We start from the raw sequence: 21,314 nt of genomic DNA on the forward strand, positions 1-21,314 counted from the left end.
TGCTGAAAAACCATATTCCTCAATGTGACCTGAAACACAATGAGAAGTGCTTCGGAAGTTTACCAAGTTTTTTACTCTTTGTTCTGCTTTTCAACCTTTTCTGTTGGAATTAATTTTTCTTCCTACTGAGTCATTTTTCCTTGATTATTTAATAGGTGTTCCTTACAATCCTGCTACTTGGTTCTGTTTTATTGTTTACAGTGGTCAAGCTTTGCTCCCACTCACTGCCACTTAGATTCTTGCCCATCTCTTGTAGTTCCAGGAGACTTGATGTGAGATGTGATGCTTTTGTTCTGGGTGCTCCTCTGCTTCTGTTTCTGCTCAGAGGCCAGTCTTTAGCTGCTTCTGCCCTGGAGCATAGATCATGAAACTGTGTATCTGGGAAAGCCAACAAACCTCATTTTTTTGCCCTACAGTCACTTTGGCATTGTCACTGTCTCCAATTTGAAATATTTTCACTGTTCCGCATTAATCAGTCAGTTACCAAGCATTTGTTCAGCTTTACTTGGCACACTTTAATTGAACTAGATGGCCCTGAATTTATAATTATGGAAAGATAGCTGTCTGTTAAATACTATAATAAAGATTAAGGGCAGAATACTAACCCTCAAGGGACCTGTAGTCTAGATACAGAAATAAAGATTAACACATGAAACAATTTGAAAGTCATATGTTGCAGTTTATAATTACATGCTGAACTGAGTGATACCTGCACACAACACACACACACACACACACACACACACACACACACACACACATAATACTACCATTTCAAAGGAGTTCACCTAGGACCCCAGGTTAAAAATTTCTGTTGTCCCAACTATTTTACGATTGTAGTGAGGTTGTGGCTACAGATAGGTGATACTCTTTTCATTGTAGTGTTGACCTAGAACAACAAGTGGAATCAAGGGGAAAGCAAAAGCCCAGGGGACACACATAATTAATTACTGGCATGTAGGGGGCATGAAGAAAATGGGCCTAATTGGATTAGGAGTAATGTGGAAATCATGTGGATATGTAAACTGGGGCCACATGGTCAAGACCCATGAAAGCCAAGTCTGAGAATTTCCACTTGATTTCACAAGCTGGTTGGTTGTCTTTGTTTGGAGTATAAGTAGGGGAGGAAAATGATGACGTCGATTTTTATTGAGAAGTGATGTGGGAGTGGTGTGCAATATTCAGTCAAAGTGTGTGTAGCTTCAAAAGGGATTGCATGAATTTAGTTAAGATATCCCTGATGTTATCTTGAAATAAATTGGTGAGGGCCTAGACCAAGAGGGTTCCAAAAGGGCCAAGTGAGCACAATTATGAAAGAAGAATGTTGGATGTTGGGGTAAAGCAAAAGCAGAGTGAAGAGACATCATGGAGGCTGCTTACCAGGAAAGCATTGTTAAAAGGAAGTTACAGATGAGGAGACGTGTTCAGGGGTCCTAATCTCTCTCAGCTCTGTAGCCTCCTTGCCCCATCATCTCCCTGCCACCTATTGCATGCCATTTCTGCTTTCTGTCATTTTATTTTCTTTAGATCTCTTTCATGTATGAAAGTAGTTCTTTTTGTAAAACTCTGTTGAAAGCTCCTGCTCCCTCAGAAAATTCACAGATACTTTAGGGTGGATCAGAGATATTTCTAGCATCTGAGCTGATGTGCACTATGTCCCCAGGTTAAGAATTCCTGATGTGATAACTATTTTATGATTGTGATAAGGTTGGATCTAGCCATAAATCCTTTGAATTTCTTTGTAAGCTCACAAAAATATTTGTTCAGAATAACAATCTACTGTCGTTGAATTGGCAGTAAGATGGAGGCCTGTTTGTTGGCACGGGAGGGACTGTGACTGCGGTGCTCAGACATCCAGCTTGGAGAGCATTGGTCTTGAGATTTTCTGGATGAACTAGAGACTGCAAACCTAAGAGCAGACTCTTCCTTGGCATGAAATGTGTGCAGATTCTAATCTTGTGCTGAGGCCATGGAGATGATCTCCCTGCAAAAATGTTGTCTGCCTTTGCAAAGTTGTAGGTTTTTTCTTCTAGAGGAAAAGCAGCAGCTAATATGTGAGAGTTTCGAGCTTTGCTGTTTAAAGAAAGCAGAGTTTTCTAGTGGTCTGAATAGAGTTCATCTTCCCACACTGTAGTACCATACAGCCCTGTGGCTCCTAGAAACAACCTAGAAAGCTGTGTTTTCATCTTTCTGTTGCCCTGCCACTCCTTGGCATGTGTGTGGATATATACTTTCTTTCCCTGACTGGTGATGATGTTTGTCAATTATTGACACTGGTAGTCTTTGCCGTCTTTGTACTGCTGCATCTTGGAGAAGAAAGCTGCTGAGAGGAGTAGGCTATGTTCTGCCCACTGCTTCCTTTCTCCTGGCTGGCCTGCACACTAGCCTGCCTTTGTGAGGAAGCGGCTATTAAGCAGACACAGCAGGAGAAGTTTAGAAGTCAGGAGTTTCATTCCTTGCCTAATGAAAAGGGATGCAGACTTGTGGCTGAGGCCAACAGGGAAAGGCAGTATGGGGAGCAGGAATTAGTGTTTGCTCTGTGGAGCAGATATGGTGGAAGCCAGCCTGCGGTCTGCCTACTTTCCCACGTCTCAAAGACAGAGCTCCACAGATCTATCCCAGAGAAACTGGGTTATGTGAGATGCAGAGGAGAACCCCACTGAGAAGTGGTAGCAAGGCAGTACACCTTGTTTTCAGCAGAGCCTGGGTCTCCATGTCATGTATCCTCATAGCCTGGAATAAAGATGGTACTCTCCCTTTGCAGATAGTGGTGGCAGGCCTCCCCTCTTGGCATTTGCTCCTCTCCTCTGTGAGATTCATTCCTGAATTCCTACTTCCCCCAGATACTCTTTCGTGGAGAATCTCTTGCTGTGGCATCAGACTTGTGACAAGCAGAGGGAGGTTTTCTGGAAATGGCTCACTCAGCATCGTTCCTGCAGCAGTGTGGGAACCAGAAGTGAAGAAGCCTCTGCACAGGGAAGGAGACCTGTGCTGCCACAGGTTATTCTGCTCTTTTCTCACAGATCCCTCCCACTTTGCAGCCTGGGTCTAGTGTGCTACTAAGAGGCTAGAGTGCTTCCTGGGTGGGCATATTTGAATTTAGTGGTTAACTACCTATTGTTAACTTTGAATTTTGCTTCTCTTTTATGAAGAATTAACAAAATAAGGGCTACTTCTCAGTTTATATACGCTGGTACAGTGCTACTTTCTTGCTGCCTCTTGAATGTGCCAGAAATTGATAAGAGTTTAACGGTAATATTTTAAGTGTGAAAAAATTGTCTTTGAACGTTTTCCCAAAATTTATGCCAGAACACAAATAAGTATCTGATAATATGCTTTTTAGAAGCAGGGTAGAGCATGAATAATATTAATACTAAGACAATTTTAAAGAATCATTTTGCTGTTATTGTTTTAAATGTCATATGTGTACTATTATCCACGTCTTCCAGTTTCTGATGTTAGTTTTTTCCTCTTTGGTAGCGTATTTAGTTTTGGTTAAGTCCTAGATTTCTGCTTATAGCACAGAGCTACTTTGTGGTCACAGAAACAAAGCAGAATTATAGTTTCCCACCTCACTGCTTTTGCCTCGAGGATCTTTGCTTTCTAACTTACTGCTCAGGCCCTGTTCTTTTTTTCTCATAGTACATGAGATGTTCTCCAGCCTCAGGAAAGGCCACAATTTCAGCAGTGCTCTAACTTGAACCTGTCTGTTTACAGAACAGATCTATTTATTTTGGTTGTCCTTGTTGTTAAAGGATAAGGCTGTAGGCATTTAGTGCCCCATAGGACCTGCAGAATGCTTTGCAGGCCTTGCCTTGAAGGAGGTGAGGTACGTCAGGGTGGGAAGGAGCTTGTCTTGCATCACAGAAGCTTCAGTCTTACGGCTGCTCCTTCCAATTTGCAGTAGCAAAATAAGGAGAGCCTGTTGGTGGCAGAGGAGGTTATAGAAATAGGACACGCAAGATGTAAGCAGGGCTTTGGGGAGGTGGAAGAGTTGGATTGTTAGTTGGCTTCTAGCCACCAACCTCTAGTCTTTTACTGGTAGCTTGCAAATCCCAAAGGGTGAGGGGCAAAGCTTGAGAATCGCCTTGGTTGCTGACCACTACCAGGATCCCTGAATGATAAATCACTAGAGGAAATTGTAAAGGGAAATATTTTTACCCTTTACAATTTCTTTTACTTTTTTTTTTGAGACAAAGTCTTGCTCTTTCGCCCAGGTTAGAGTGCAGTGGAGTGATCTCGGCTCACTGCAACCTCCGCCTCCTGAGTTCAAGCAGTTCTGCCTCAGCCTCCCAAGTAGCTAGGATTACAGGTGTGTGCCACCACACCTGGCTGATTTTTTTTGTTTATTTTATTTTTTTTTTTTTTGAGATGGAGTCTCTCTCGCCCAGGCTGGAGTGCAGTTGTGCAATCTTGGCTCACTGCAACCTCCACCTCCCGGGTTCAAGGAATTCTCCTGCCTCAGCCTCCCGAGTAGCTGGGATTCCAGGTACCTGCCACCACACCCAGCTAATTTTTTTGTATTTTTAGTAGAGACAGGGTTTCACCATATTGGCCAGGCTGGTCTCAAACTCCTGACCTTGTGATCTGCCTGCCTCGGCCTCCCAAAGTGCTGAGATTACAGGCTTGAGCCACAGCACCCAGCCCGATTTTTTTTTTTTTTTTTTGTAGGGACAGGATTTCGCATGTTGGCCAGACTGGTCTCGAACTCCTGACCTCAAGTGATCTGCCCGGCTTGGCTTCCCAAAGTACTGGGATTACAGGTGTGAACCACTGCACCCAGCCCCATTTGCCGTTTCTAAAGCTGAAGCCCTTGATTCAAATTCAGAAGAAGCCACGGGATTCAAGGAGCTTGGAAGTGCTGTCTTTCAGTTAGCATTTCAGATCAGAGTGAGAGAGAGGGTATGATTTTTATTTTCTTGTTAATTCAGTACTTGCCCTCATCAAGGAGTAGAAACTAGATAGTAGGAAAACTTTTGTTGTTTCTGAACCAGAAGCATTTCAGATGAGTTGAGTGAGGGACACATCCCCTGGGATGAAGCAAGGGGGCTCAGGTGGATGATAAAAGCCCAAGTGTGAAAGAAATAAGACTATTCTACCTAGCACTGAGCAAAACCCACCCAATTTGGCTTATGAGGGTTTACTTTAGAAAGTGATGACCCTGAAAGTAACCCCTGCAGAAGTGTGTCCTCTACCCGTGCTCCTTGAGTGAGTTCCTGAAAGGGAAGAGGTGGAAATGTGGCTGACAGTGTGAGGGTCCCTGACATTTGGCCCTGGGCTGGGCAGCTTTCTCAACACTTCCTCTGGAATTCAAAAACCCTAAAAAGTTGAGTCTCCATAGACAAGATTTGTGGGAACATCCCCTAATCTCTAGTTCTCTATCTCTAAGCTCAGAACTCTTACCTGCTGATGTCTGCAGGCTGGCAGTACACAAGAAGGCCTTATCCAACAGTGTACAGACCAAGTAATTCACCAGTCAGCTTTTATTCTGTGGTCCTTCATTGTTATATCAGTGATCGTACCTACTGAGGCGTAGGCTTCTGTCCCCAGAGCTACCACTCAGAGGATTGGGTGATTAGAGCAAACCAACCCATGGCTGAGGTTGGCAGAGTCCCAGAGTTCCCTGTTAAATCCCCTCTTATTATAGCTAAGACTGATTGAAAATGAGACTTAATGTCAGTTATGTACCATTTGCTAATTTTTTTTCCTACTGTTAAATGACTTTTCTCTACAGTATTGCTCCATTCAGGGCAACTTATCTTTTTACCTGGGAGGAACTTATTTCCATTAGAATTGGAACACTAGCCACATATTTTGCATTTAAAATGTTTCATGTGATTAAACACGGAAAGAAACGTTGTTACTTCTGTTTCTTAGGCCTGTGCTCTTCTAACTGATTCTTTTGTGCCTGGAACAATGCCTTTAATTTGAAAACAAGTAAGGCAGCCCTCTGATTACTAAGCACACTGTTAGTGGAAACTGGCAGCCAAGTGCTGGTAACAGGGCTTAAGAGAAGAGCAGCTTTATCATCCCCCCTCCACCAAATCCTCTTGCGCAGACTGGCTACTCAGCAGTGTACAGTGTGACTTGTGTAGTCATACATCCCCACTTTAACAAACCTCGCTTCTCTCTTCATTTTTGCACCCTCCTACCCCTTCCCATTGTGATTCTTGTTTTAATCGGTTTTTCTCTTCTTCCTTAACAGAGCTATTAAGAATGGCAAAGGATTGCATAGCAAGAAGGAAGTGCCTATCCACCGTGTTGCAGATATATCTGGGGTGAGTCGAGTCCCTGAATCAAGCTGTGTGGCTCAGAGGCTCAAGAGCGTGTCTGCATATTTGCTGAAGGACTTCAGCTTATGTGTTTTCTCTAGCTCGCTCCTTTTCAGGCACTGACTGTGACTTTTCCCCACCCTGGGGCATCTACTTAGGTATCTATAGGGAGCCTGTTTTATTATCTGGAAAAGCAGAATTAACTTTATTCTTTTTCTTTACCTGAACTGTTTCTATGTTGCTTTTTCATTTTTAATTACTGTATTTTGAGTTTGGAAAGTAGTTCTTCTTGGTTGTATTAAAATAAAATTGCCTCTTTTTAAAACCCCTGTCCAGTTCTTGCTGTGAGTGGGAAGTCTTAGTAGCAAAAGGTCAAGTATAGGTTTCAGGAGAAGTATATGAATTCATCATGATTTCCTCATGACCTCTTGTTCCTCTGCTTGCCTGTAAGTGGGACAGAATGGAGAAATGTATGAACATCCTTTGAGATAATTACATATAGATAATAAAGAAGAATCAATGGCACCAATATTTTAGAGCTCCCAATAGGCTGTGTCCAAATGTTTCTTTAACTGTAAGGACTTTACCTTTGAATGTTTAGGGTCTCTTTGGCTGAATAGATCCGTTTGATAGTTGAGTTAGTTTATTCATTTAGTCAACAAGTATTTATTGAGTGCCTGCTGTATGCCAGGAATTGCTCTAAGCTCTGAGAATATAACAATGAAGAAAACTACTGAAGTCCCTGCATTCAAGTCGGAAAGGGAGGCGGTTGCAATGTCAGGTAGCGAAAACTACTGTGAAGAGAAGTAAAACTGGCCGAGGGGATAGTGAGTGGTGTAAGTGCTGATTTTGATCAGGTGGCCAGGAAAGGCACTCTCTGTTGCCAAGACACATACCATCCATTTCAACACCACAGTCACTAATGGTTAAGGAGAGGATCAGGTCTGTGCCATGCATAGGGAAGATGCCCAGGGGAGATGAAGCCCAGGGTAGATGGAAGGAGGAAGAGCTGGTAAATCTTAGCTTAGGCACTCAGGGAATTTGCCTTGGGCCCTGAGAAGAAAATACTAGTATAAACAAAAGTGCTAGAGCTCAGCCTAGGCTGCAGGAGAGATGAATCAGAGTGTATTATCTTCCTGTTATGTGGTGTGCCCAGGCCTGGTGGAGGCTTTTTCTGTTGTTCCTGGTGATTGCTTGCTACAAATGTGTCTGGCAGGCTCCCCCTTGCCTAGGTGTAGTGGTTTCCTGCTCATCTTAAACAATGGGACTCTGTTGAGCTTTTCTTTCTCTATAACCAGTCACTGCAGATTATAGGTTAAACAATGTTACCTACAACATGTTAACTGGACTTCAGTCTACAGGTTGGGGCCTCTGTTAAGTGGGTGAAGTAAAGTGGTATGCACTTTTTGTGGCTTAGAATCCTGAGAAGCCCAGAAACCTGTAGCTAATGGCCTTTGAGCCACAGGTAACTATGGTGTATCTGCTAATGTTCATTTTTAACAGGTGTGACTCATCCAGTGCGATGTTACTTGGCCTATTTTCTGTGTAGCTTACCCAGCTGAGTTATTCTTTGCATATATATTGTTAATATTTTTATGTATGTGTGTGGCATTCTCAACAGTGCTTTCCTTAATATTTGTCTTTTGGTAAAGCTGTTATAGTAATAAAAGGGCAAATTTTTGGTGGTTCCTCAGCAGGAGAAAAAAGTTATAAGTGCTTTGGAAAATGCAATGAAAACCCTTCTACACAAAGGGCCAAATATGCCCATCCAAAAACTTATGTGGGGCCCATACTCCAGGGCCTTCCAGAAGCTGATTTCAACCTTAGGGATAGGCTCTCTCCTTGGGCCCACCTGAGTTCATTTCTAGTTCTGATTTGGCACCAACAGTGAGGTGAAGCAACTCTAAGGAGGTTTTGAGGTTCAGGCACACCAGTCTCAGGGTTGTCCTCTCCACACCCCTCAATGTGGTATCCTAAAGATCTTTATTGCTGCCTCTGAATCTTATGCTGCCTCCTGCCTTGATGATTTCTGATGCTTTTTTTATTCCTTTATTTCCGTTGTCATTAGCAGTGGGTCTTGTGAAACTTGTCTTCATTTATTTATTTACTTTTGTTCCTACCCCACCAATTCCCCCTTAAACTCTAGCTCAGTTTCATACCAATTTTTATTATCTTTTCTGTCTCAGTATTGGAGGATTGGTTTGCTCTGAAGTTAAACATAAATGCCAGTTAAATTTCTCTCAGTCACCACATAAATAAAAGAGTAAAGCTTGAGCAAGTGGGAGACTGAAAGTGAAAAAGCTGTTCGATTTAAATGGATGTCAGATAGGACCTTGTCTGCCTGAATCACAAATTATTCACCTCTTTTTTTGGTGCCCTCTTTAATAGAGGAGTTTTGTCTTTTCCCACCTTCTTCCCTTCTTTCCATCACAGTGTTAAGTCTGTGTGTATGTTGGGTGCCCTTGTTCAATTTAAGTGAGATGTATGGGTTTTCTGCTTCCTGAAGCATGCTGGCAATTTTGCTGTCTGTGGGACAGGTGTGAGGTCAGATGGGCAGACGGCTTACAGCCAGATGAAAAATAAACAGGGAAAAAGACAATGTAATGTACATATACGTAATGGTTTCACAGAGGTTTCTTAATTGTTTTTTAATCTTTAACTGTGTTACCTACTGCCCCAGATTGATCCCCCTCTTAGTTGCAGGCTATGATAAATGGAGGTTTTTGTTGAGCTGACAGTGTAGGCAATATCTGCCAAAATAATTTACAATGAACTGGTGTTTGTGCATAATATCTCTCACCACCCTCCTCTCCATCCCAGTACACATCGTTGGTGAGGAAAAAGACATGCTTAAGTGCACATTCTGTCTCCTAAACACTCTTAAGAAATGTGTTGTATGGAAGAGATTATATCATAATGGTGGAGCAAATAACCTGTAATTTTGTGCTAGTGTTAACTGCCTCCATTTTAGGAGTTGAGTTTCTACTCCTTTTCCATGATCTCTTCTCTTGCTGTTTAAAAAATGATTTCACAGAGTAAAGGTCAGAGTGCGTTAAAATGCTTTTGTATGAAGACCTAGCAAATACAAGACCTGCTTGGCTGATTGCTTATGGTTGGAAGTGACTCATCTAAGCACAGGAGTGTGAGGTTTATGGCTTGGAACGTAAGATACCAGCCTCTGTAGTGGCCAAATAAGCCGGCCTTTTTGTTTGTTATTACAGATGGGTTTTGATGTCAAGGTCAATTGAGTTTTGAGTTGTCCATAAGATGGACAGAACATCTGCATATAACACCAACTGAATGAACCCCCAGTTTGTCTAGGGCTTTGATAAAAAATTTGGCCCACTAGACCAGGCGTGGTGGCTCACGCCTATAATCCCAGCACTTTGGGAGGCCGAGGTGGGAGGATTGCTTAAGGTCAGGAATGCAAGACCAACGTGGTCTTGTAGTCAGTGTAGTGAGACCCCATCTCTACCAAAAAAATAATAATAATAATAAATATGTGTGTGTGTGTGTGTTGACCCGTCTGCGTCTCTTACACCTATTTTTAGGGTAACCACTAAAGGAAGAAAATTACATACTCCCAAGCTGGTACCTTAGATCCTGAAGAAGTTACTGGTTTTTTGTTATTTCCAATTTTTCATAGAGTAGGAACTGGGCTATTAGAAGTACCAGCCACTGCTGCCATTTCTATCATAGTCTAGTTTCCTTTCCAGCCAGGATGTTCCAGAGTGTGTAGAACCAGCTGAGAATTTGACCGACTTGGTACTAGGTCTTACTTGATTTGAAGGATGGTTCTGTGGTGACTGACTTCAGACATCCATGTTTTCATTATTAGTTGGTTTTGTTTTTCATTGATCCTGTCTGAGCTCCCTCCCTCACCAGCATAGAAAAAATTGGAATATGCGTGTCAGTGTTCTTTATCTCAGGTTTCTCAGCTGTTCTTTATCTTAGGTTTATTATTGTTTTTGCTGTAGCCTGCTCCGTAATAAATACAATCTCCTGCAGATACAGAGTGTAAAACAGGCAATAAAATGGGGCTGGTACATGGCTTACTGTTGTTCTGGTAGATCAGACAAATCAATTATGGTTCTGAGATTAGAGAGAGCTCCCCACTCCTCAAGTTGCAGCCAGCCCTGCAAGTGCTGATTTTACCTTTTACCTTTACCTCCACTTCTCCATCTTCCTCTTATATGGGAGTAGGACTCAATGAGTCATAGTGTATATCTGAGTTTTCTTCTCTGTCCTTTTCCTTTTGTGTCTGTCCTCTGTGCATGAGGAGTTACGATGTTTGTTTGATGGTACAAGAAGATAGCATCCTCTTCAGTCTTATTTCTGAAAGTCCCAGAATAGGGATTGTCTTCTTTTGAATATATTCTGCCTTTTCATATTATGTAGTCCTGACAGCTCCTCTGTTAATTTCACTATTACAGTATTTACTCTCTTAATCCATGGGTCTTTTTAATCTGTTAACTGCTGCTGTGCTCCTTTGGACGTTTAATCACATCATGGCTTGGTTTCATGCTCATGTTACATAGCACTTTTTTATAACCACTTTTCTCCGTGACTGATTTTGTTAGAAATACGTAGTATTTCTGATTTTTTTTTTTTTTTTTTAAGGATACGGAGTCTCACTTTATCACCAAGGCTGGACTGAAAGTACAGTGGCACAGTCATAGCTCACTGTGGCCTTTCACTCCTGGGCTCAAGTGATCCTCCTGACTCAGCCTCCTGAGTAACTGGGTCTACAGGTGCACACCATCACACCCACAGGATCTTGCTATGTTGCCCAGGCCAATCTGAAACCCCTGGCCTCAAGTGATCCTCCCACTTTGGCCTCCCAAAGTATTGCTATTATAGGCATGAGCCACCACCCTAGCCTAAAAATTAAGCCATGGTTTGGAGTGATCCAGTGACTAACTTTGGGGAAGGTGCAGGGCACAGGGGAAGAAGGTCAGACATTTGGGGCCCTGTTATTCATGAAACGAAGTCTTACAGAGTTGACCAGTAGGATTCTGACTTGCTAACGTGAAGGATTGAAGTGTTCCTTTAAAACAGTTAGATAAGATTAAATCAATAGATAAGAAATAGATTGGTAGACAGGGTTGGATTTTCTCCAGCATCTGCTCCTGACCTCTGCCTTCAGTTTCTGGTTTTCATTGCCCTCTTAAACTTTAATAGCACTGTCATCTTTTCTTTGAGGTTTCTGTAGGTGTTACCTTTCCTTAGCTCTTTATTAATATTTAGGCCTTGATGGAAGCATAAGAAAAAAATTATTATTCTTTTTGGCTAAAGAGAGTTTTAAAAAGCCCAGGCACGGTGGCTCACGCCTGTAATCCCAGCACTTTGGGAGGCTGAGGTGGGCGGATCTCCTGAGGTCAGGAGTTCAAGACCAGCCTGGCCAACATGGCAAAACCCCATCTCTACTAAAAAATACCAAAAAAATTAGCCGGGCGTGGTCGCAGGCACCTGTAATCCCAGCTACTTGGGAGGCTGAGGCAGGGAGAATTGCTTGAACCTGGGAGGCAGAGGTTGCAGTGAGCTAAGATAGCGTCACTGCATTCCAGCCTTGGTGACAGAGTGAGACTCCATCTCAAAAAAAAAGAGAGAATTAAAAAAAGAAAAAAGTGGTTTGCCTGGTAAGTCTGAAGAAGGTAAAAGGAGCAAAATCACCCAGGGGCTTTATGAGTTAGGTCTGTGTTAAATTGCAGTTTGTCTTATGTGTTTTCTGGCCCACCTAGTTTAGATTTATTTTTCTTACCCTCATGTGATTCTGATGTTCCTTTCAGCTTTCTGTTTTTTCTAGTCTCTGGTATTTGATGGCACAAATGCTCTCTGAGTGTATTTGTTTTTTGTTGTTTTAAATAGCCCTTCCCTTTTTACCCTGCTTGGCTAAAATCATGGCCCTACATCGTGTTCTCACGTCTCTCTTGCCAACTGCAGTCTAAGTTATTGTACAGATGGCACAACATCAAGGCCTATGGTTCTGCTGGGTGGGTTTCTGTGACCTGGAGGGGTTGCCTAGCACTGGAGCTTCATTCACACAGTAGCTGCTGGCTCCACTGCTGGGCTCTGCATTTGCTATCCTGAGAAAATCCCAAAGGAACTCTCCAAGAGCCAGCTCACTGTCTGCAGAACTTGCTCTCCAGAGCAGACAGTGTGTGCTCTCTAAATATGGTTGGCCCCTTGCCTGGAAGCCATGGTTGGTGGGAGTGTTGGGTTGTCCTGGTGGCTTCCTTGCATCCCTGTTGTGTTTCGTAGCTCAAGTTGTCACTAATTTAGGAAAAGCTATTGCTCTATTTCTTTCTTCTTCTTTCTTCAAGCAAAGTTTATTGAACTCTAGTTGGACTACAATGTGCAGGTGGCTGGCTTGGATCCTCACTGCACAGAAACATGCCATCACCTCTGTGGCACACAACCTCTGAAGCCAAAGTGGCAGCCACCTCGTAAGTTTCTCCCAGACTTTGGAAAAAACTTCAAACTCTTTCTCTTTCTTTTCTTTTCTCTTATATTTTCAATTTAATTTTTTATTTCAAAAAAATAGAGATGGGTTCTCACTTTGTTGTCCAGGCTTGGTCTCAAACCCCTGGGCTCAAGTGATCCTCCCACCTCAGCCTTCCGAAGTGCTGGGATTGCAGGAGTGAGCTACCATGCCTGGCCTCTTTTCTCTCTCTCTTTCTCTCTTTTGTTGAGATGGAGTCTCCCTCTGTTGCCCAGGCTGGAGTGCAGTGGCGCCATCTCAGCTCACTGCAACCTCTGCCTCCCAGGTTCAAGCAATTCTCCTGCCTCAGCCTCCTGAGTAGCTGGGATTACAGCTAGTTTTTGTATTTTTAGTAGAGACGGGGTTTCACCATGTTGGTCAGGCTGGTCTTGAACTCCTGACCTCATGATCTGCCTGACTTGGCCTCCCAAAGTGCTAGGATTACAGGCATGAGCCACTGCATCCGGCCGTCTTTTTTTTTTCACCTATTCTAAAACATGTCTCTGCTAAGAGTTGGATGTTACTAAGAAGACCTTGATCTTGATTCTGCCAGAGAGCTGCTTCAGCCAGTTGCCCTCACCCTTGTGATAGAAGACATAGCTTTATTGTGTTGGAGTTTTTTTGTACATGGTTTGTTTCTCTCTCTCTTTCTTTTATTTCTTTTTTAAGATGAGATCTTACTATGTTGCTCAGGCTGGACTCGAACTCCTGGGCTCAAGAGATCCTCCTGCCTCAACCTCCCAAGTAACTGGGACTTACAGGCATAAGCCACAACACCTGGCTGTCTATAGTTTCTTTGTTCATATGAATTCTGTGCAACCACTTTCTGTTTTTTGAAACTCCCCTATTCAAATTTGCCAGAACTGCAGGGCCATCCCTCTCTTAAATAAATTTGAAAGCATTTTTGATTTACATGAGAATTTTTTTCAAAATTTCATTGCAGCAGGTACCACAGTTAATGATGGTTGTGTTTCATTACCTCCTTTTATAGATTTTAGTCCACTTTTTGACTGAGTTGTGTTGTTTTTGGAGGGCACCCAATTTAGGACATGGTTTCTCACTTCTCTTATTTAGCTTCATTTAGTTGGGCTGTTTTGCATCTTTGTAAATAGAGATGTAGAAATGTAGTCCTGAAGAGATACAATTGATTCCCACCCTGTAAGAGAAATGATTTCAAACTTTACATTTTTACTCCCTAGTTTGACTCTGTTTTCGCGTCTGTAGCAAATTCACCTCAGTATTCCTAGTAACTTATCTATATCTGTTCTTTAGTCTCTTTGAGCCTTTCTGGTTCCCTCATTAATTAGTGGGGTTAAAATGAAATTTTCTACATGAGTTTATTTTATATTTGAATAAGAGTCAAGACTTTACCTTATTGAAAATTATCTTTTAACAGGGGAAACAGTTGTAGAAGCAAGAGAAATACAAAACCCATGTATATAGTGGGCAATAAATGATTATAGAATTATATGCTTTGAAAATCTTAGTTTTGTTGCCTCCTCTGTACCTGGAAACATGAACAATAATTTGGTTGTGAAAGTTCTAAAAAAAGAAAAATTTAGAAAGTGAATATGTCTCTTTCATCTGCATCATGTCTGGTTCCAAGTCTGTACCTTACTTGGTTTAACTTTTTGTTCAGAACAGTCTTGTCTTGGAAAATTCAGGCACCAGAGCAGATAACCTTGAGGTAGGGAGCTAGATTGGACTTTGAAAGCAGGGCACAGCTTCTTGTCCTTTGATATGAGTGTCCTAGCTCTGCAATTCAACACCTCAGAAAATGTTTGCTCAGGTGAGCTGCCCAGAGGTGGAGCACTTTTAAGAGACAGGGCTTCTTTATTTGTTCGTTCTTATATAACAAAAACATCTTCCTCCCAGTATAATCAGTAGCATGTCACTGTCGTGGATTCTATTATCAGGAAACTTTCTGCCATAAATTTTTCTAGTTTCCTTCTGCTTCCTTGTTTAACTGTGCCTTCACAAACAGGAGTGTATGCAAATGCACTCAGCATTTGCAACAGGGTCCTAGCTTTTAGTGAAGTGTACTGAGCTATAATGATTTTTGCCTTTCTTCTTCGTTCAAAGACATAAGAAAGGAAATTGAGGGAGTTAGGAACATTTTTTCCAAATAAAGTAAAATATTTTTCCAAAGAGAGTTCCTCTGGCCATAGATTCGGCTATAGCTGGTCCATGCTCTTCGGTGGTTCTCTTTCCCATTCTCTGGGTGTATGTAGATAACACTCTATGATTCTATTTCATGGGTCAAAATAGGTTAAATGAGCCCATTACAGGGATGATTGTAAGTATATTTTGGCAGCAGTTGACAAAATTTCAGATTCCCAGGTTGAGGTGTGTGATTGGATTGTCTGATCTGTCCCATGGCTGCTGAGTAATGTGATAAAATTTGAAATATTTCTGCATAGCCCCAGATTCACTCTCCACTTTACCGTCATAACACTACTTAGCCTTGGCTTGAACTCATTGTGTCCTGTGGCTATTGCTTATATAAACATTTCAAAGTAAGTAATTTCACTAACATAGACATTCTGCTTACTTGTATTTTAAGTCTTTATTTAGCATGCTTACAACATATTCCCTACAGAATATGTCGTACAGAATTTTGGACACTCCTTGCAGTGTTAACCTCCAGATATTTTGAAATTGGAGCTCAGGGTTGCTTTGAAATGCCCTGGTCGTTTTCTGCCTCAGTTGTTCAGGAAATGGTGTTCTCAGGAAGAAATTATAGAATTCCTAATACAATATCGAATTTGGAAGGGGCCTGAAAATGTAAGCTATTACCCAGATTTCTAATTTGGAGGAAGACCTGTGTTATATTGATTTGTATTACTGCAACATCCCCAGATACTTCACCCGCAGTAGAGCCCATTTATTTTCTTTAGATCATATTCATCTCCTCCACTACTTAAGGTCCTCAGTTGACTGACTCGGACTTCATTGTTAATTAGCATTTGTTGAATCACATTTCTTCTTTTTGCAATGCTGTCTCTTCTCCCCTGCTGGCCATGCCTTCTTCCCTGGCATATGTCTCTTCTTCCAGGTAATTTCTCCCTTTTTATCCCCATTGCCTTCTGATCATGCCCTTCTTCAACATTTACATAATCATATTACCATGATTTTGTGCTTGTTGATAAATTGATAATTTCATAAGTTGCTTAATATGTGTGCATTGGTTTTCCTTACTAGTTTCTAAACTCCTAAGAAGGGGATCTTTTTGTATCTCATTATAGTGCCCAGTTTACATTCAGTTTGCCAAGTGATGGGCTCAAACAGCATGAACTTGTATTTGGAGAAAAGTGCCCCATTCTCCAAGGTACAGGATTGGCTGTACTGGTTAGTAACTATAAGCGGGCTGGTTAGTAAAAGAACGCAGCAGAAAGGGTGCATGTCTTCTAGAATATAGTGGCAGTATGGGGTCATGATTATTAGCACTGGCTCTAACATTAGATTACTGGGGTTCAGTTGTGCCTCCATTGCTTATTACCTTGACGCCTTGGGGAAGTTATTTTTTCTTTCTTTCTTTTTTTTTTTTTTTGAGACGGAGTCTGGCTCTGTCGCCCAGGCTGGAGTGCAGTGGCGCAATCTCAGCTCACTGCAAGCTCCGCCTCCCGGGTTCACGCCATTCTCCTGCTTCAGCCTCCCGAGTAGCTGGGACTACAGGCGCCCGCCACTACGCCTGGTTAATTTTTTGTATTTTTAGTAGAGACGGGGTTTCACCATGTTAGCCAGGATGGTCTCGATCTCCTGACCTCGTGATCCGCCCGCCTCGGCCTCCCAAAGTGCTGGGATTACAGGCGTGAGCCACCGCGCCCGGCCGTTATTTTTTCTTTCTGTACCTCAGTTTTCCCCTGTGGGAAATGGGTATGATAATGGCACTTACCTCATTGGATTGTGGTGTGATTGAATGAATTAATAAATGTAGCTGTTTTAAACAGTTGACGTAAGAGCTTAACAGAGAGCAGTGGTTCACATGCCGGTGTTCATTATTTTTTTTTTTGAGACAGGATCTCAGCTCTGTTGCCCAGGCTGGAGTGCAGTGGTGCAATCTCAGCTCACTGCAACCTCTGCCTCCCAGGCTCAGGTGATCCTCCTGCATTAGCCTCCTGAGTAGCTAACTACATGTGTACCACTATGCCAGGCTAATTTTTTATTTTTTTGTAGAGATGGGGTTTTGCCATGTTGCCCATGATGATCTCGAACTCCTGGGCTCAAGCGCGAGCCACTGCACCCAGCCTGGTGTTCATTATTATTAAATTGCTTAGCAGTCTGCCTAGCACACAGAAAGTCCTCTGTAAATGAGAGCTGTCATTATCATCCTTAGTAATATTTACATTGCAAACTCTTCATCCAATTCAGGTTCCAAATCCTACTGCTCCCTCTCCTGAGTTCTTTTACTGCCTCTTTATCTCTTTTTTGACATTTAACATATGCCATCTCTGTCTTGTTTTTTAAATGCATTCCTCATGTTGAATCAGTGAATGAATGATCAAACAATAAGTATTTATCAAGAGCTTTTCATATGCCAGCAAGAATGCTGAGTGTTGAGAATATATTAAACAAGACAGCTATAGTCTTTACAGGGAATACACAATTTGTTATATAATTACAATTGTAATGGGAGTACAGAGTCCTGGGAGAGTGTATACTGGTGGCCACAGCTTATTCTAAGTGGTCTGATAAAGTCCTTGAAGTGATTTCAAAGTGAGACCCAAAGAAGGAGTTAGCAGAAGATCTTGTTCAGGGCCAAAGGATAAGATGTTGTATACAAAGGTCCTGAGGTGGAAGATTGTTTGTATTCACAATGGGAGACCAGTCAGCATTGCTGCAATGTGAGGATAGTAATGGGAGAATGAATAACTGAATAATTTGGACGTTATAGTCCTTGAAAAGGATTTTGAATTTTATCTGAAGAACAGTGAGAAATCTTTGAAATGGGAGTAGAATAATTAGAACAGCATATGTGTGTGTGTGTGTGTGTGTGTGTGTGTGTGTGTGTGTATGTGTGTATATGTATATATATAGAGAGAGAGAGAGAGAGTTAGCTAGGTATATATCTATAAATTTTTCTTTTTTTCCATTGTGGCTTTTATTTGGAGATAGACTTGAAACAATGGTTAGGGGAGAATTTGCAGTTCACCTGGTGATTGCTGAATAGTGGCTGGAACTAGGATTGTGGCAATGGAGGCGGAAAGATAAATGTGAGATCTATTTTGGTATAAGAACTGGTAGAACTGAGTGGTTGATTGGATTGGGGTCAAGGAAGGGAAGTGAAATCAAGTGTCATGCATGAGCTTTCCAAATATCTGGCACAAATATCTGGTTGATGGTGGTGCTCCTTTTCTGATATTGTAAATGATGGCAGAGTAGATTTGCAAGGAAAATTAAGACTTTCTGAACATGTTAAAATTGAGGCACTAATGAGCCATTAGTGGCCTAGGCTTCATGCATGAGTTTAGGACTATAGGACACCTAGATGTGAGTGTACCAAATTGTCCAGAGAATATTAAGAGAGAAGAGTCCCTAGGCCAAGCCCTTTATTTCAGGGTTACGTATGGATGGGGAGTGTTTGAACAAACAGACTTTAAAACGTTGCCGCCCAAGCTGTCGGAGATAAATCAGGCGAGTATAATGTACAAATTAATAGAGAGAGCTTCACAAGGCAAGAATTGAGTCTCCAGCTTCAAGGTAAAGTAAGATGAAATTGAAAACTATCCAGTGGACAGTGCAATTCCATGAGTTACTGGTGACCATAGAGCAGTATTTGTGGAATGAAGGAAAGCAGGGGGGCAGCAAAAGCTAGATATCTTCCCACCTGAGTTGTCAGCAGAAACTGTGTCTTATCTCTAGATCTGTAGTTTTTAGGAGTTTCCTAACAATAGGAAATGCATACGTGTACATAATGATGGCGTCTATGTAGTTTTGAATGAGTGAGGAATCTTGAGGGCATCCATCAGCAAGTGTGCACTGATGGAGAAAGAAATGACAATGATGTGAGATCCTTAACTGAACAAACTAACTTATGTTATCTTCACCAAAGCTATCTCAATTCTCTGCCATCACTTATGCACTCTGTGGTACATCATTTTCCACTGATAGACAAGGTCCTTAGAGTCTCAATTCTAGAACCCCAATATAATATCCACGTGTGGTTACATCATAACAAAGTTGTAAAGCCACTGGGTGGGGTAAGATTAATTCTATATTTTCCTTAAGAAGAATTAGAATTCCCAAATACACCGAAAGCACTAACTATATTTCTAACTACTTTAGAAGTATCATTCTGTAAAAGTAGTTTCATTATTGTTTAAGCTTGTTTTCACGTATTTGTATGCATGCATGTATATGCTTTATTAAATCTATTTCTGAGCCTGACTGTTGGGCTTTTTACAAGTTGCTCTCTTTACTAGGAACAAGTTTTTATTCTCACATCATATTAATGTGTGGTTTTCGTTTGTTTTCTACCCATTGTCCACACTCTTTTTTGCGCGGGTAGCTGTGACTTCAGGCACACTACCACACCTGGCTAATTTTTAAAATTTTTTTTGTAGAGAGAGAATCTCTATCCTATACTGATAGGATCTGCTGTGTTGCCAGAGCTGATTTAGAACTCCTGAGCTCAAGTGATTCTGCCACCTGGGCCTCCCAAAGTGCTGGGAACACAGGTGTGAGCCACTGCACGCAGCCACATTAAACTCTTAGTCCTTAGAAACAGGCTACTTAGTTTGGTGTCGTTAGTACCATAAAACACTGTGCTTAAATCTGTTTTTGATGGAATCACAGAGCAAATTTCACATGCAGCTTCAGGTCAAACTGTTTCCACATCAGTTTACAGACTTTATTATAGCATCAATAATATTTATTTGTTTCAAAATATATAGAACAATTAATTATAAGAACTAATTCACTGCAGTGAATGTTGAATGCTGACACTTACAAACTAAAGGGACAATTAGTTATCTGACCTTTAATAATTTACAAGTTTATCTAGGCAAAGCTTAATCGGCCATAGATTTTTTCTTTTTTTTTTTTTCTTTTTCTTTTTTAAACAGAGTCTGACTTTGTAGCCCAGGCTGGAGTGCAGTGGCGCAATCCCAGCTCACTGCAACCTCTGCCTCCCACAAGTTCAAGTGATTCTCATGTCTCCCAAGAAGGTGGGATTATAAGTGCCTGCCACCATAGCCGGCTAATTTTTGTATTTTTTTTTTTTCAGTAGAGAAGGGCTTTCACCGTGTTGGCCAGGCTGGTCTCGAACTCCTGACCTCAAGTGATCCGCTCGCCTCAGCCTCCCAAAGTGCTGAGATTACAGGCGTGAGTCACCGCCCCCAGATGACTTTTTTTCTTTTAGAAACAAAACCTTAGGCATATTTTTCTTTATTCAAATTTTTTGTCAAAGTTTATGTTTTTAAATGCATCAAATATAAGTGAGTGAAAAGGATAGAAATTATCTGTACTACTAACTCTTCTATCCACCAGAATGTGGGTTTCCTTATTTATTTGTTTTTCTTTTAAGTATTGTAAGCTCTTTTCAGGATGGGAGCCCTTACTGTGTTATTCTTAACTATATAGTCAGGTCCTAGAAGAGTATATGGCACCAAGTAGGTGCTTAGCAGATATTGTTGGATGAATGAACGCTGTAAATTGTTCTACTAGAATTGATTTAATCACCCTTCTATTGTTGGATGTTGGGGTTGTTTTATTGTTTTTTCTTCTCATAAACATTTGTTCCTTTAGATAAATCACAGTCTGTAATTATTTTCTCAGAACATGTCCATAAAGTAGAAACCTAGGCCAAAGAATAGCATATATTTTTTAACAACATCATCCTATAAATCTTTATTGAGTAAAATGATTGGGTTTTTAATTGGATGCATTTGTTGTTCTTCAAAATATTGACCACTTTCTGTTTTAATTAGTAATAAATTTCTATCATAATTGTTGCCATTTTTCTCCATGTTAGAAAAAACTGGAACTTTCTCTTCTGAATTGTATAATTATCTATTTTTATTAATGCTTTAAAAATGTAAGGCTTTTAAAAGACTAATTAGACATAAAAATAAAACTTTCACTTAAGGTTTATTGAACCTATACTGGTATGTCTGCAGGCAAAAATGAATGTTCAAAGTACTTTTAGGAAGTATCAAAAGTGTTTTAGCCATTTAGCCTTTACTAACATTTATTTTGATTTTAAGGTAATTTTTATATTATAGGTTACTTGCTGACTTTTTTTCTTCTCTGTTCTTTTCTGAAGTTGCATTCTTGTGTTGGTGTGACATCAATTTCCTTGCCCCAAGTTCTTGATTTGCCCATGAAATGAAGACTTGTGCCTCATCAGATGTCTTTTAAATTTTTTACTCTGCACATTTTATTTTAATTATCTCTGAAGGCATTTTCTGGTTCTGTAATAAATTCTTACCTCTTGCCTATAGAGACTTTGGAAGTGATAAAAATTGATTTAAAACTGTTAAAGAAAAAAATAGTATTTTAAACCTGTTAAGTTATTGTTTAATCCTAGCCCTGTAATTGATGTGCACAGTTGTAGATGGTGG

At 41.1% G+C, this 21,314-nt stretch overlaps 1 protein-coding gene across 1 annotated transcript in view; it reads left to right on the top strand.

Annotated features, from left to right (window-relative positions):
* The window catches only part of SND1 (staphylococcal nuclease and tudor domain containing 1), a 437,174-nt gene that overhangs the window by 246,971 nt on the left and 168,889 nt on the right, over positions 1 to 21,314 (top strand). Inside the window, exon 14 of the mRNA XM_004046157.5 lies at positions 6,206 to 6,278. Within this exon, the coding sequence (XP_004046205.1) occupies positions 6,206 to 6,278 (73 nt within the window). The remainder of the gene's footprint in view (positions 1 to 6,205; positions 6,279 to 21,314) is intronic.

This window comes from Gorilla gorilla, chromosome 6, assembly GCF_029281585.2.
Source record: "Gorilla gorilla gorilla isolate KB3781 chromosome 6, NHGRI_mGorGor1-v2.1_pri, whole genome shotgun sequence".
Lineage (NCBI taxonomy): Eukaryota > Metazoa > Chordata > Mammalia > Primates > Hominidae > Gorilla > Gorilla gorilla.